At 37.9% G+C, this 17,806-nt stretch overlaps 1 protein-coding gene across 3 annotated transcripts in view; it reads left to right on the forward strand.

Annotated features, from left to right (window-relative positions):
* pitpnm3 (PITPNM family member 3) overlaps window positions 1-17,806 on the forward strand; it is a 75,222-nt gene that overhangs the window by 15,916 nt on the left and 41,500 nt on the right. For 2 of the 3 annotated variants that reach the window (XM_077566805.1, XM_077566806.1), the window contains one exon: window positions 11,107-11,214. In XM_077566805.1, coding sequence (XP_077422931.1) covers window positions 11,107-11,214 — 108 coding nt within the window. The remainder of the gene's footprint in view (window positions 1-11,106; window positions 11,215-17,806) is intronic. The other variant, XM_077566807.1, reaches the window with a different exon arrangement.

The raw sequence follows: 17,806 nt of genomic DNA on the forward strand, positions 1-17,806 counted from the left end.
CTTGTGCAAGCAGCCAATAACATTGAACCAAGTTAGGGTCATTTTAAGTTGGTTGAAAAACACATTACTTGTAGAGATTTTGTCCGATTGCAACTGAATTTGAATTTGAAGCCAGTTTCAGTTAAAAACATGAAATTTGGTTTTCATATTTATTATGAGTAGATCTATAAAAGAAGAAGAAGCTGTGCCTGAAAACACGCAGAAAGTACTGTATGCCAATTTGGTTTGAATTGGCCATTTTGACATCATGCGGAACATTCGCAGGCATCCTTCAAAAACAAATTACTCTCATTTTGTCTGATTGCTACCCAATGTGAAGCAGGTGTGCTTGACTGTTGGGGACGCAAAATTGCGAGGCATCTGAGTTTTCTTTTCTTTTCTTTTTTTTTTTGCTTGTGAGCAGTGTGGCAGGGAAGTTTGAATTATTGCCATAAAAGAATAAAAGTCTTAACAAGTCAGCTTCACAAGGTCAGCTCTCGACTGAACATCCTGTGCGTGATGAAGGTCTTGCCCTCGAGAGATTCATTGGCGCTCCAATTTCTTTCAAGCTCTACGCGCATTATGTCCTGTGTGTGTCAAATCAACCTCCCAACTTCAAACTTCAAAACAAACTAAAGGCCACATAGCTCAAATATAACACATCTTTCTTTAACTCGTTCACTGTCATTGACGGCTTTAGACGTCAAAAATTCATGTGAACTATTTCTATTAGTTAAACATTTTTTTCCCACTTTTGTTAACAAGAGTATGAAAACCTAGAAAAAAAGTATTGTACATTTAGAACAGATATACATTTTTGGATTAATCGTGAGTTAACTAGTGAAGTCATGCGATTAATCACGGGGGATTTTTTTTTTTTAAATGTAATGTTTGTATTTTTAATAATCTTTTTTTTTTTTGAAAAGATTATTAAAAATTAGGGGCGTCAGGCGATTAATTTTTTTCATCATAATTAATTGCATGACTTCACTATTTAACTCAATCAATCAATTAATTTCATTATTTTTTAAAAGAAAAAGGACAATAAAAAAGCAATATTCAAATTCCAAGTAAAGCAAAAGAATGAAAGGGGACAGAAAGAAGTAAAACTTGTTTTGTCTGCCCCTGATCAACTAAAAAAACAACAAAAACTCACAATTAATCACAATTTTTTTTATCTGTTCTAAATGTACAATAAAAAAATATTTCTCTAGGTTTTCATACTCTTGTTAACAAAAGTGGGACAAAATGTTAAACTAATAGAAATAGTTCAAATGAATTTTTGACCTCTATAGCCGACAATGGCAGCAAATGAGTTAATATTCACATTTTACGCAGCATGCCTTAACATACACACAATGAGTGCCAAAGCCAAAAAGGGTGAAGGATAGTGATTGGAGGTAGACAATCAGTCACTGGAGACGCGCGTGTTTGTTTCCTTACACGTAACACTTCAGACTCATAGTGAAGGTTAGCCAAGAGGCTTTTGCAGCAGGCGATTGCAAACAACACGTTTGTACACCGTGTACCTTCTCCAATCCAAACATTGAAAGAGAGCATGAGGGAGTGTCATCAAGAAAAAAAAGGCTTTGTAGAAATAGGTGTTTGTCAAGAGACTTTCAAGCACATCCAAGCTCTTGTCACTCTTTTTCTGTGTCACGTTGAAAGACATTCTTTTCTCACTCTCGTCTGTTCTTCTTCATGTCTGCGTTGTCAAGATGTGAATAGATGTGGATTGGTTATCGTGAGCTGGTTTCTAAGATGTTACAAACTTCAACTCCTTTGGGATTTATTTGCAGCTGAAGGTGTAGGACGTTTTTTTTCTCCCAGATTTGATTTAAATGAGGAAGTTGACACCAAAATCATTTCAGTGGCAACTTCATTATGCACACCAAGAAGATATAACCTTGTAGAGGTGTGTTAGTCCTTTCTTTGGTGTAGCTAAAAAGGTTTAGCAATTTAGGATTGGCAATCTGTGTACGATAAGTGGTTTCAATCCACTTTTGTAAATTAAAAAGTTTGGAAGATTTTCTGTGTCTCCTGTTCTGATAGACCGGTCCAACCAATTTAGCGTCAATCTGTGAAACTGGCATTGGTGGCTTATTTTGTTTGAGTCCAGATGTGACCTTGTTGAGCTAAATTCTTTTTTTTTTTTTTTCTCTCCAGGAGAGCTCAGTATTGTTCATTCGATTTGACATCATCATTGCTCTCCTTTTTTTAAAAAAACAAATAAATTAAAAAAATTTAATAATTTTTTTTTATTATTATTATTTTTTTAAATATATATACATATATATACATATACATATTTTTTTTTTTTTTGTATGTGGGTGAGTATGTGTATGTGCGTGTGTGTGTGCGTGCATGCGTGCGAGTGTGTGTGTATTCATCAGTTCACCTAAAGCCCATTAAAAAAAATCCCATACTAATATAATATAATAATAAATTGCCAAATGCAGAAACATCAATGTAAGTTATCACGATGTAGTGGCTCTCGCTAACAGACAGAATTAAGTAACCAGAATTAGGTTCAAAAATTCTATATACGTAGACCATGTTTCTATAAATTTAGATATTTGGTTTTTATTTGAGGCAGATATTTTTTCCATTAAAATGTGATTTATGAGGAGGTTAGACCATTGGTCGATATTCAGAGTTTGCTTATTTTTCCAGTTAACAAGAATTGTTTTTTTTGCGATAGTAAGGGCTACAAGTGTAGATTGAAATTGTTTATGTGGTAAGTCAGTTGTTGTTAGGTCACCTAGCAAACACAAGTTTGGAGATAAAGGTATCCTACAGTCCAAAATAGCGGAAAGTTTTTCTAAGACTTTAGTCCAGAAATACATAACCGGAGTACATAACCATAAAGCATGAACATGAGTCTGAGAGTCCCATTTTCTTCATCATATATTGAGTAATGTATGTTCTGTGAATAATTTTATATTGGATAAGTTGTAAATTTGTGTGTTTTGTCATTTTAAATGCGTTTTCACAAACTTGAATCCAAAAGTCAGGTTCCGGTGCTATAGACAAGTCTGTCTCCCATTTCGAGATGGGTAAAGACATTTTATCAGTATATGAAAGTAACTTATATATTTTTGAAAGTTTTTTTGTTGTTGTCGGAGAAAGCTTGTTAATATCTTTAGCTAAAACAGGCGGTTGGAGCGTACCCCGAAGTGTTGGAATTTTTTTCTTTATCATATTTTTAACTTGTAGATAATGTAAAAAATTTCCGTTTTTTATATTGTATTTTTGGAGCAAGGATGTATATGATATAAACATATTATCTGAGAAGAGATGGTGGAGATGTGTAATTCCTTTCTGCTCCCACACAGCTAAATGAAACGGTTGGTTGTTAAGTTGAAAGTCGGGGTTATGCCATAGGGGAGAAAGTCCACAGGGCTCCACTTGGGCTTTTGTCAATTCTAGTGCCTTCCACCAGGCAGTCACGGTGGCGGAAATCATTGGGTTTTTAAAACAATTATGGCGCTTAATCGATGTTGTAATAAAGAGTAAATCTCGAAGTCTGAGGTTATTACAATCCTTCTGTTCTAGTTCCAACCAATAGTTAGTGTCTCTGTTGGGTTGTGCCCATAGAACGATATATTGTAGCTGGTTAGCTATATAGTAGTACATAAAATTTGGTGCCTCTAGACCACCTTTGGATTTACTTTTCTGAAGAGTAGATAGACTAGAGCTAAATTCTGAGTCCTCTTTCTTTGCTGCCATGCTCTGGCCACATGCAATGATGAAACCTGAAGAGTTTAGCAATTTTGTATCATCCATCTGTCCATTATACCAGTGGTCCCCAACCTTTTCTGTACCACGGACCGGTTTAATGTCTGACAATATTTTCACGGCCCAATCTAAAGGTTTAGCTGATAAAGACAAAATAAAATGACAAGAAAAAAACTGGTATTTTCTCTATAATAATAATGAACGTAAATCTACTGTGTAATCATGTGCAACTTTATTAACGGTGTCCGTAACGTCGCACCAACAACAGAGTTGTCAAGAGAGACGGATGTAATTATGTAAATTACATGTAAATCTTTATTTTGTTATTTTCAAAATAAAACAACATTTTCGAAAAAAAATTAAAATAATGCAATTTTTTTTCTTTCCGTACCAAATGACCCACGCCGGGCCGCGGCCCGGTGGTTGGGGACCACTGCATTATCCATCCATCCATCCATTTTCTTGACCGCTTTTCCTCACTAGGGTCGCGGGGGTGCTGGAGCCTATCCCAGCTGGCTTCGGGCAGTAGGCGGGGTACACCCTGAACTGGTTGCCAGCCAATTTCAGGACACACAGAGACGAACAACCATACTCACAATCACACCTATGGACAATTTGGAGTGTTCAATTAACCTGCCATGCATGTCTTTGGAATGTGGGAGGAAACCGGAGTACCCGGTGAAAACCCACGCAAGCACGGGGAGAACATGCAAACTCCACCCAGGAAGGCCGAAGCCCGGACTCGATCTCACGTCCTCTGCACTGGGAGGCGGACGTGCTAGCCAGTCAGCCACCGTGCTGCCCACTGCATTATACAATGCGTAAATTCGAACGTAATTGTACAAAATCTCGAGAACGAGTCCACTGGAAATGGTTAAAAATGAGCGCTTTGAACCAAAATGGTGGCCTTCCTTTGTCTTTCAGACATGGCCTCTTGGGCCTTTTTTTTGTGTGTGCGTGTACTTATGTGCCTATCAAATTTCATGTTGCTAAGAAAAACTGGTTTAGCTATTAAAAGATTTTTCCAATTTATTATCATCCAACTGTGTAGTATACAACGTATGAATTTTGTTGGGAATGGGATTCAAATTTCTACAGTAGTACAGCTAGAAATGGCCAAAATAAGAACAAAAAAATCTAACCAAAATGGTGGTCGTCTGACTCATCTTGTTCAGGCACAACTTTATAAGACTTTTTTTATGCTTTTTTTCAAAAAATACATAGACACTATCTGCTCAGCCTATTAGCACTATCCACATAGTCTAGTATACATGATTTGGTTGCGATCGAATAAAGTCTTTAATATGAATTTAAATATGAAAAGGACCCTTAGAAATGGCTGAAATAATCAAATATCCACTTTGAAGCAAATTGTAGGCCTTTCCCTGTTGTTTCAGTTATTACTTCTGGAGACATTTTTGTGGATCTTCTTGTGAAAGACAGACCAAATAATGCAAAACATAGCATCTTGTGGAAATATGGCTGTAAAGTAAAGGTAATTACATCTCCCTAGTGGCTGACCTAACCAGAGAATCACTGAGGCAAAGCCTTTATTTTCTTAGGTCAGGCAAGTTTCTGTTGTGTTGGGAGTCGAACAAAGCCATTGGAATACTGTTTTTTATGGCCGCCATAAGCGTAAGGAAGAGACTCAAAGCACCCCTTTATCTGCGGCATCAGCAGCGTAATGACAGTTAGACTACATCATGAGCATCACGGCTCCATCAGTGAGGATGTTACATCATTGAAATGACCCTACCCAGGGGGCTCGCTAAAGAGGATGTAGACGCAAGTGTACTGTGAAATAACACTGCAATGAAGAGATGCTATTGTGTGTCAGTAGATTTGGTTACTGTAATGAAAATCTACCTTTATTCACATATTAGTCTACTCAGTTTTTCTTTTTAAATTAATGCTCTGTTATTTGCTGAAATACTCACTTATTAGTTGGGAACAGTCAAAGCGAAATAAAAAGTTCAGTTTTGCGGTCTGCTTTGCATTAATACATTTTCCCTGTTTTCCCTAACATTAATCGTGTGTAAATGCCAAAAGAGGAATTTAATGACCGTATAGCATTTTCGTAAAGTGCTAGTGCGCATTTGCATGCCTGTGTGTGATGTCACGTCAGTTTGCGCTAATGTGTAATTAGGCTAGTATATCAGCTAATGTGAAGGTGGTTTGTGTTGAATAATTTTAACTAGGGGTGTCAAAATTAGTGTGTTAAACTGATTTTTTTTTTTTTTAAACATGTGATTAACGATCGGCCCTTACATGGAAAGCCTGTACCGAGGGAATTCCAGTCACAACGCAGCAGACACATGCACGTCAAAATTTAGCAGTAATAAATTTGATAATAATGCATATATTTGTTGAGACTGGGTTCAAGTTGTATTTTACAATTTAAAAAATGTGCAGAATTTCACAAGTTACTTCGTGTTAAACATTAGATGGCTCTTAATATGAAAAGAAAAATGCACTGAGCTGTCACCAACGTCTTACAAATGCAACTATGCCATCTAGTGGCAGAAAAATGACCTCAACACAAATCAGTGTCACTCGTTTTTTACAGTACAGTTCATCTTTTTTAATTTTAACTCAATTTTATGAATTATTAGGAAATTACTGTATCAATACACTGGTTTCCGAAATTAATCGCATGACTTAACTCGCGATTAATAACACATTTTATGTACAAAACTAAATGTACAATAAAAAAAATCCAGATTTTCAACAAAAGTGGAAAAAAATGTTAAATTAATAGAAATAGTTCAAATGAATTGTTGACGTCAATGGCAGCTAATGAGTTAATTACGATAACAAATTTTAAATGCCTGATACCCCTAATTTTAACTATTGAATATGGCGGTTTATGTAACATGGGATCATGTTTGTGTACTTGCTAGATGCATGGCATACCCTATCTGTGTTGTTATAAGCTGCAGTAAATAAATAATCCTTCACCCCTCATTTTGTATGATTATTTCAATTTTAAGTGCCTTTCTGACATTTTACGGCATCAACAGGCATTTATTTATTATTATTTATATTTAGTTTTGTGGGATTTGGGACTGTGGTGGCTAGCCAATTAATCACACATGTTCACGGTTTGAGGCAGGGCTTGTTTCTCAGTCCACTGTACACTACATCTTGTACGCTCATCGTTTGACTTGTCTTGCATGCTGTAACGGTTAAGCCTAAAAAAGAATTGTGCCATGGCCAAATATTGCATCGCAGTACAATTTTAATTTGGTGAATGTTGAATATTTTGGTGGAATTGAAAAAAAAAAGTAGCAAAAAAGAAAGAGTTGCAGTAGAGATAATCATGATAATTTAAAAAAAAAAAAGATATTGGTGCTTTTAATTGTTTTGTTTTTTTACAGTGATAAAGAAAATGTGGCTGTGTAGAAAAAAAGAGATACTGAATATTTTTGCACTCTGTTTATCGTTTTCAAAGTAGTATCTCTAAACACAATGACTGCCAAAAGCTCTTTAAAGCACAAAGGCTAATATTTGTTCCCAGTAATGTGCAATGGATTGAGGCGAGATGAGGCTGTTCTGCGGTCTCATTGTCATTTCTCTGTAACCTTCACACATTACAGGAAAATCCTCCCATCTCATCTGATTGTGCGTCATCAGATATCGAACGAGGCCAAAACAAAAGCTGCCACATAATTGCAACTCGCGCCCACTAGATGAGATTAAGGAATTCCCGGAATTTTTCCTGGTCGTTTAACAATCAAGCTTTTGCCTTCCTGCCCCCTCACTGTGAGCTGACAGCTTGAAGGATGGCTTGATTTTTTTTTTTCTCTCTCCAATCCCTGGAGGCAGTATGCTACAAACGTGCAGGGCAGTCCCTTAGCTTCTTCGCTCCTTACTGCCACTTCAAAGCACTTTCCCATATTGGCTTTCAGCCTTACTGGAATGTAAAAAATTAAAACAAAATAGCCAGCCACCAGCTACATTGATGAATGCTAAATTTGGTGCGGTTGTCTTTCATGACAGGAAGATTAAACAGTATTCCCATTCCCTGAAATGAACAGGCAGTCTGCCATGATGGCAAAAGTGGCAATTTCAGACCAGTTCCGAGAAGTGGTACTTTAAACTACTCCCCGTACTCCAATGGGATTGATTGTCTATTATGGTAGTAGGATGCCTGAAAAAGCCTCAAAGACTTGTTTCCCAAAATGAAAAGGAACAAAGGCCCTGAAATGGAAGGTCATCCATTTTAGTTAAGAGTAGAGATGCTTTTTTTTATTTTGATAATTTTTTTTTAAAGATCAGTATTATTAATTTGTCAGCCTTCTCGGGTCAACATGTCATCATCATCGCACTGTTTAAAAAAAAAAAAAAAAAAACTACAACAACCAAAAAAAGAGTAGAGATGTTTGAAACCTCTTTTTTTCAGACCGATACCAGTACGAGTACTCAACTTTTGAGTAGTTACCGATACGATACAAAGTACCAATTCCACTAGTACTTTTTATACATAAAATTTCCCCCCAAAAAACAATGACAGATAATTTAAATAAAAACCTGTAAATCCCAATATAGCATTTTTCTTCTAATTATTAATTTACAGTTCCTGATCATAATACGGCCACAGGATGATACTGGTATCGGCCACCATCGCGAGTACCGATACCTTAAAGGGGAAGTCAACCCCCCAATTATTATTTTTTTTAACCATAGTATGCTCTATGCAGCCCCATTAGTGTAAATATGGTACTCTGGTTGATACTGTGTTAGTGGAATATGAGTTAAGCAGCAAGATCAAGCCGTCAAATCAACACTCTTAACAAGGGATGGGCGAGTAGGTATCGTGCCGATACCCGACCTTAAAGTGGAAGTCAACCTTAAACATTTCTTGACAATAATATGTTGTTATATGTGACCTCACTAGTCTAAAATTTTGGGAATGGAAGTTTAGAAGCAAAATCCAGCCGTTTTTATCCATCTCATGGGGCAGCCATTTTGCCACTTGCTGTCGACTGAAGATGACATCAATGTTGCTCAGGTCTTAAGAAACAACCAACCACATCTCATCTACAGAAAACAAGTGAGCTGTGATTGGCCGTTGCCTGAACCCTGAGCAATAGCTTCAGTCGACAGCAAGTCCTTGCTCTGTGTGCTTTTAACTCATGCCATTAACGGCTATAGACGTCAAAAATTCATTTGAACTATTTCTATTAGTTTAACATTTTTTTCCCACTTTTGTTAACAAGAGTATGAAAACCTAGAATTTTTTTTTATTGTACATTTAGAACAGATATAAAATGTGTGATTAATTGTAAGTTAACTAGTGAAGTCATGTGATTAATTATGATTTAAAAAAAAAAAGATTATTAAAAATGTTTAAAAATAAAAATAAAAATTACTTTAAAAAAACGAAGAAAACATTATTAAAAATTAGGAGCGTCAAGCGATTAAATTTTTTCGTAATTAATCTCATGACTTCACTATTTAACTCACGATTAATCACACATTTTATATATATTTTTCTAGATTTTCCTACTCTGGTTAACAAAAGTGGAAAAAAAATTAAACTAATAAAAATAGTTCAAATTAATTTTTGACGTCAATGGCAGTGAATGAGTGATTGATGAGCGCATCCTCGACGTGAGTTGACTATGTCACCTCCTTGCGAGTTTTCTCCTTTTGTACTTGTGTGTTTGGCTTTTTGTTCATCAATGACCTTGGCTGTCCTTGCCCTCAAACAAGGGCAAGGTGCCTTCATTTTCATAAAAAGCTCATAAGTCGGAACACTCATAAATCAAGCCAGCATTGTACTTTCCCAGTGTTATTAGTCTCAGTTAAAAACTTGGCTTACTTTCTCTCTCTGCATTTATGCAGTCTGGGTGGAAAAATCATTGGGGCTGAATTAATTGCAGTCACTGCCAAGGCGTCCATCTATCAGGCCTCCAGAGACTACGCAAACAAGTTTATATCGATCAAAGTCCACACAATGGACAGAAATCCATCATTTAATCCATCATGTAGATCCCAAAGTCTGTTGGCAGCCGCATGAGGCACCCACCCACTCCAACTTTGCCCCCATCAGAAGATTGAGTGAAGTGCATTCACTTTGCATTCCCCCGCTGATCTGATAGCTAGCGACAAACGATGACCATTTGAGCCTCCTCTGTGCCATCAAAACGGGCAGCACCTCGGCATATGTGGGAGGATGAGTGAGAGATGAAATAATCTGTCATTTTCCCTCCCCCTCCCGCTCCCCCACCACCATTTCATGACTCATCCAGAGCGAGCCGACAAAAAACACTCTGACCACTCAAACCGGCTTCGCTCGTCCTTGCGTTGTAAGCTTCACAAGTGTCCAATAGAGTCTGGGCTATCATTGACCGTGACGGGCTGACACCTTGCGGCGCAGCTGTTTGTTTTTAGTCGCCGCCGCAGGGGGGGTATTCTCCCTTTTGGCTACACTGCCAACACAATGGGACCAGCTGAAAACAATTAGAATAACTTGCGCATAGTCCAAAAATGAGCAGCTGTTAAAAAAAAAATAAGCCCCTGCCACCATCTTATTTAATCAACACAAAATTTTGTCAGATTGTTTATCACGACAGGAGGTATGAAAAAGTCTCAAGGATCTGTACCCTAAAATGGACAGGAAGTCGGCCATTTTGTTTCAAATATGGGCCCAGTGGGTCTGACGTGATAAGATGCTTTTAAAAGTATTGAGTGCCCATGATGTAAAATGTACAGGAAGTCAGACATTTTTGGGGGCAATTCCAAAAAGATCTACAGATAAAAAATAGTTTAATCCACAATAACTATGTCTTTAGTATATGCAGTCAATAATCCTTTCACAACCTAAACATTGGCGATATTCGTGTTTTGAAAGGCCATATAAACTATGTGCCGGAACCCCCTGGTTACCCCTTTTCCAACCCGAATACTTGGTCATATAAACGCGTATTGGGGTACTACCATTGAACGGAACATTCATTTGTTTTCTACGCACGCTCGAGTGGCAATGACTTCAACAACAATACAGGAACTACTACTATGCGTGGCGGCCATCTTACGTTGACAGTCGCTAAGTGAGTTTAACTTGAATGCATAGATTTCGCGGTGGCATTTTCGCGCTATTTTCTACGGGGATGGATGGATGAATTGATAGATAGACAGATAGATAGATAGATAATTTTGACCTTATCCTGAATATTGACTGCATGTAAACGTAGTCATTGTAGGATGTGGGCCAAGCCGTGACACATGAATTTCGAATATTACTTTTTAAAAACAGTCATTATTTTCAACAAAACTGCACAGAGTAAATATGCCAAAAGAGGTGTAAAAAATATCGGCATCACAATGTATGTATATCGCTGTGCTGTATGTTTAATGTACTGTGTCTGTGCATGTGTGCCCCAGCAGATGTGATGGAGGGCAAAAGTGCCATGCTGCTGGGCATGAGTCAGTGGAACTCCAACGACCTGGTGGAGCAGATCGAGACACTGGGACACATGGACTCGTCTCATGGTATTCACAAACCCATATACACAAAATTTGCAGCTACTTATAATAACGCAGCGTACGAGGGTCACCGTGGGGTGAGCCACATGCTGCTTCACCACATTACTGATCACGTCGCAGCTCAAATCTTTTCTAATTAATAGTAAACAATTGTATGCTTGCAATCAGGTATGTTGTGTAGTTGTGTACGCATCTGCTGAGTTAGTCAGAAAAGGTTGTGGACTGCATTGTGTGTGTTTGCGCTAATTGTTCTTCTCTGGGCATTGAGCTAATTGAAGTATTTTTTTGTAATCTCTGTTTCAAGTAGTTGAACAATTGTATAGTTGCAATCGAGGCGGCTCCATGTTTTGTATATGTGTGACAACAGCTGTTATGTAAAGACCTGGTATACTGCATTCAATGCATCTGTTATGTACAATCTCTCCTCTCTCTGGCATGGAATTAACTGGAAAGGACAACTTTTGGTATTTCACAGTTAAGAAGTGTATATTTATGATTACTAAGTGGCTCCATGTATACTGTAAGTGTGACAGCGGCTTTTGTGTGAATCAGAAGTTCTTGTATTTGTAACTGCATTCCATGCATTTGGTCAGGAAAAAAAAAAACTTCTTTTTTTTTCAAGGAACAAACTAGAAAGACAGCATCTTGGTGTTATCCAGTGTTCATCAAGGTTATATAGAACGTATTGCCACAACAAAAAATACGACTTACAGATAATAACAGTGTTTTCCACCCTTAATATGCTTGAAATGTTTTTGCTCTCTCCCCCTCCGACGTTTGTTGTTCGCTGCTGAAAATGCCAAAATGCCGCGACCCCCCGCTTCATTTAAATACCCCAAGCAATATCCAAAATGTCAACAAGCAGCACAGTGGCGGAGAGAGGGGAAAAAAAACAATAAAAAAACAAAATGAGGATAGGGAGCTAACAGTGCGATGCTGTAAACTGATTCTTTGGCGCTTTGGAATAAAAGGAGCTCGACGATGGTGAGCCCAAGATGAACATAAGAGAGGTGCGAGAGGCAGGGGATTGGCGGGCAGATGATGACATGTAAAATATGCAATCTGTTTGATTGAACCTTACAGCGCTTTTTATCTCGTTCTTGCCGTCTGTGGGCTTCAATCGCTGCTGCTAGTGGATTAACGCTCGGAGCGATCTGAAAATGATCGAAACTACAGAAGTATATGTAAATTATACAAGGTCTTGTGAATAACATGGCAGCTATTGTCACATTTAAACAAGTGAACCTGTAATCGCCTTGTGATCACTAACATACAATTGTTTACAGGGCATTGAGTTGAGTTGGCTTTCGATTGGATTCCTTGCACAGAATAAATTAGAAGTTGGTGTATTAATCCCTAACATAGCATCCTAATGAAGAATCCTAGTCGAATCCATTCAGTCAAATCTTGGCCATCCTGAGTGACGCACACAATGTGCTGCTGACAACGATGGGAAAATTTCATTTGTACTCCCGGTGCTCATAAATCAGCTCAAGGTTTTATGTAGATTTTTTTTATGCAGAGCGTTTTGGATTTTTAATAGAATATTTGAACTCGCTCCGCAGCCGACGAATGATTTGATCCATTGCTGCGAGGGATGCATTGCTATTAATAATAATCATAATCATGTTCATACTTAAGCCTTTTGTCTCCTTCCATTAATGATTGTCAAGTTTTGCTTCCAGTAACACAGCGTGGTGGATGTAAATACATTGTGAGGCTCTGAGCACCTTCAGCTCAGCGAGCATCGAAGGGAATAACTCGTCTGTGGATTCGTGTGTGCGTACGTGCATGTATTAGATGATGCACCAACAGAAGGGTTAAGCTAGTGATGGTATATAACGGGTGTCAAACTCATTTGAATTCAGGGGCCTCTTTCGTTTGCTTTTGTTTTTTTTACATTCAGGTACGAGGACATTCTGAAAATATTCCCATTTATTATCTTATTGCAGAATAATCAGAATTTTTTTAACAAAAATGCACACAAATTTTGGCATCAAATCTCGAGTAACAGCCAAATTTCAGAATATCATTTAAGTGGTCGTCAGTGTATCCTGCAGCGGACAGAATTGGCCACAGAAGTTATTTTTTTCCAACAATATATATATTGAATTTTTTCAATTACAAAAATTCAACAACAACAAAAAAAACTATTTAACGTGTCTTGAAAGAGCTCCCACATGCCCTTTCAGTCCAATATCTTCATCCCACCGAAGGTGTCATTCTGTCCCAGATTTAGGTGCGAAATGTCATTATGTCCTACATAGTCCAGAAAACGCTCCTTGAAAGATATCCTGTTGACCTCTCAAAGTGTAGGCAATTTTCTCCAAAGGCAAGTGCAGAGACAATTCCTTAAACCACTTTACAATACTTAATCATATACTGAATCATTGTTCTGACTTCCCTCCAGAATTCCTGTAATCTTGGACCGCTTCATATACAGTGGAATAATGTTCCCTTTTCCTCACCACATCTAATACAGACGCTCCCCACCTTACGAACGAGTTACGTTCCGGACGATCGTTCGTAAGGTGAATTTGTTCGTAAGTTGCTTCAGTGCTATATTTTGTATTATAATTTATGTTTAAAGCCTACATAAGTATATTGAAGGTTTATATAAGTATGTTTAAGGCTTGTACAAGTAACCTGCATTGGTTTGTACTGAAAAAAAATTAATAAAATGGAGAGAATACGTACAGTACTGTAATGTACTACGTATGTTAGAGAGAGAGAGCGAAAGACACACACACACAGTATGTACATGTACGTAATAAGATAAATAAAATGAAGTTTAACTTACTTTTGGAAGATGTACTTGATGCTTAAGGAGATGATGGAGGAGGAGGAAGAGGAGGATTTTATATCATGAGAGATTCTTCGTCGTCGCTGGAATCGGCTTCAAAAGTTATTTCCTCCTTCATGGGGACCGGCGTTTTCTTCCTCCTCCTCCTCGCCACGTTGCTCAGCCTCCAATGAGCTCTCACAGCGCCAATCGTCAGTATTAGCGGCGGAAAGAAGCACTACGCGCAATACAAAATCTAACTTACAGCATTTCTTTCCAAACATTTTTCGACATACTGTACGCGCAGAAATGTTCGTATGTACCGTTGTTCGCAACTCGAATGTTCGTAAGTAGGGGAGCGTCTGTACACGTATCAGGTGTAATTGGGGAAAAACCCATTACGTTTTTCAGGGGTTCTATACATTCTCATTATCCAATTATATTGCAATAGTTTGAGCCGTGTGTTGGCTGTCTGTTTTTGTTTTTTTACACAAATTGACTGCCATTGTTCCACTGTAAGTTCCTCCCCCAAATCATTCCTCCATGCATTAAGCTTACATTGCGAACTTTCTGTTGAGGATTTGGCAAGCATGTTATCACATTTTGAAATAATGCCTTTTCCAAAAGGCTCCTTAATTAGACCTTCCTTCAGTAATGATAAAAGTAGGATGTGCATGTTTTCTCCTTGTTCTGCTATTATGAAACTTCTGAGTTGCAAAAAAAAAAAAAAAAAAGTTTCTGGGGAATATCAAATTTAGATAGCAGATCTTGAAAAGAAAGAAGATTTCCATTTTGGTTATCAAAAATAGACCTTATTTACCCCACCCCCTTATCAGTCCAGATTTTAAAGCCTCCATCAGCTCTACCCAGCGTAAAATACTTATTTCCCCAAATTGGGCTGGAATGGGAGAAGAAGAGGCTTCTTTTAAATATTTTCTAACTGCTAGCCATACAACTATCATATATATTTTTTAACAATGACAACAGTTCATTTTAGTGACAAAATGCAGTTTGTATTCTGTCCTCATGGGCCAGATTGGCCGTATGTTTGACACCCTTCGTGTAAAGGGCAAAGTGTAAAATTTCTAATAGGATTACGACTTCAGACAAGGGTTAGAGTTTCAAATCGTAGTTTTCAAGTTTCAAGGTAGGGTTAAGGTTTAAAATGATGGTTTGAGGCCAATGTTTAAGTCTTACATTCAGGATTGAAGCCGGGGATAAGGTTTTAAAAGACGGTTTCAAGACAGAGCTAAAGATTCTAATGAAGGTTTCAAGCCTGGGTAACGGATTCAAATTAGAGGTACAAAGTAGGGTTCAAACTACGGTTAGGATTTCGAGACACATTTAGTTAATGTGCCATTAATGACATGTTTTGTAATGATTTAATCACAATTAATCATCTTAAAATTGTGCGTGCAGTCATAAGTAACATAAATTCAATTCATTTTGATGGTAACAGCTTGACCCTAGAGCCTTTCCATTACTTGCATTGGGAAAATAATGCCCCAAAAATAATAAATAAATAAATAAACTTGAAGCTGTTACAGGTTAGCTGTGAAGCCTAACGAAAAAAAAAAGAAAACGATAAGCGGTAGCTTTCAACGACTGAACTTCGGTGTGAAACGTCAGCGAGCTCCCGTGGAGATCAAATAAATATCTCCTGTGGCGGTGCTCCACAAAGCGCCTTTCACGCACGCGCACACTCATACGCACGCACATACCAGTAGGAGGCCACTCACTAAGCATCAAGGACATGTGAAGTGCTCCACTGTCACACAAGTACTGGACTCTTTTGAGCATTTGATGTGCACATGTCCCCGAGCGTGACCGCATGTGCAGTGGATTATTATTATTTTTTTTAACTCTGTGGATGATTTTGAGTTGTTGTTTTGTTGTGCAAGGTGCACCAATCGCACTAGAATAATTGTATGACGCCCATTAAAAAAAAAAAAATATATATATATATATATATATCATGAATTACAAATTGCAAGGAACAGTTGCTTTACCGTAACAGGATGTTGACATTCTTTAGTCTCCGTGGATTATTCAGTTGTTGCGTTTCCTTCTATTTTACAAGGTGTCGCTTATCGCGAATAACTGGCAAGAGGAGTGATCACATTAATAGCTACCAGCTGTCCATATTTGAGTCCATCATCATTTTTTGTGCGTGTGCAATAAGCACTGACATTAGTGCAGGTCACATCGGGGAGCAGTGCGGGTCGGCGTCGTGGCTTTAAGGGAAATCTAGCCGCAATTAACGGCAGAAAAGTGCAGCGGGTTTGTCTCAGACAGCGCCACCCATTAAATCTTCGTCAATTTGTCGTTTCCTCTGAAGCCGTTAAGGCTTCCTAACCTCGCCAATTATTCCTTCATCTCCATTTTTTCCAATTGTCCTCAGCCTGTGTGCTCCCATGTATTCCCCCCCCCCCCCACTCTGCCCTTTTTGCGTCTCGCCTCTATTGCCATTGTGTCCCTCGCTGACGTCTGTCTGCACACATTTGTCACTCCGCTAATCTAAACGCTTTTACTCAAAGCAGAGCAGCTAGAGATGGAAGACCTCACAGTAAAAACAGGATCATCTGATGTCGTTTAAAGTAGTTGTCGTGGGTTTTAAGTAAGGAGAACTGATGCCAGGTATCAGTATCGGGTACTTATGAAGGCTGCCAATATTAGCCACCGATACTAACGGCAAAAAAAATCCGACATTGAGTATGTCTTGGCTGGTATCAGTCTGAAAAAAATATTGTGGTATTGAACTTCTGTAGTTTAAAGTAAGGGTTTTCGATTTAGGGTTTCATGACAGGATAGAGTTTATGATTAGGGTTTTAAATTAGGGTTTGTTGTTGTTTCGCTATATTGAGTCACTCATATGATTTGTTTGGTTTTATGCTGGATGCCCATTTTTTCATTTATTTATCCGGCTAAGGAAGTCGAGAACAGATTCTTCAGCAGCAGTTCAAACCTGGGTTAGGGTATCAAATTTCAGGTTTTTAGCCAAGCTAAAAGGTTTTCTAAGAATGATAGTTTAAAAGAGGGTTTCTACATAGATTAAAGAGATTTTAAACGCGGGTTAGGGTTTCTAATGAGGGTTATAAGACAAAGTTTGTGTATTAAATTAGGGTTTCTATTTCAAGCCTGAGTAAGGGTCAAGTCAGCGTTTTGAATATGTGTTTATGGCCAGGCTGCGAGTTTCAAATTAAGGTTTTAAGTCAAAATTGGGGTTTTAAAAATTGTTTCCAGTTAGGGTTTCAAGTGAAGATATGAAAAATCTGAATTATGGTTTTAAATTAGGGTTTGAAACTCAGGTTTCAATGTGTTGTGGTTTCACATTTAGGGTTTAAAGTTATGGTTTAAAACTTGGGGTAGGGATTCAAGTTGGGGTTATACAGTATAAAAGGGTTTCAAACAAGGGTTTCAAGCAAATCCCAGGGTTTCAAAGTTGTATTCTCCTGTCAGGTTAAGGGATTGAAATTATGGTTTTGAATTACAGGTTGGGTTTCTAGTTAGGCTGCCAAGCCAGAGTTAGGTTTGGAAATCAGGGTTTCAAAGATTATTTTACACCTTTGAAGTTGGGTATCCTGTTAGGGTTTGAAGTTAAAAGTTGTGATTTAAAGTTAGGGTTTTAGATTAGAGTTTGAAGCCAGGATTTGGGTTTCAAATGAGGATTTCATGACAAGGTTAGAGTCTTAAATTAGGGTTTTAAGACAGTGTTAAATACTGGAAGCCTTTTAAAACATTTTGTCTTAATTTTGGTGGTGGCACTGAAAAGTAAGTGCAGGCATTACTCCATGTTGCAATTACGGAGCAGGTTGC

This window comes from Vanacampus margaritifer, chromosome 5 (assembly GCF_051991255.1).
Source record: "Vanacampus margaritifer isolate UIUO_Vmar chromosome 5, RoL_Vmar_1.0, whole genome shotgun sequence".
NCBI lineage: Eukaryota > Metazoa > Chordata > Actinopteri > Syngnathiformes > Syngnathidae > Vanacampus > Vanacampus margaritifer.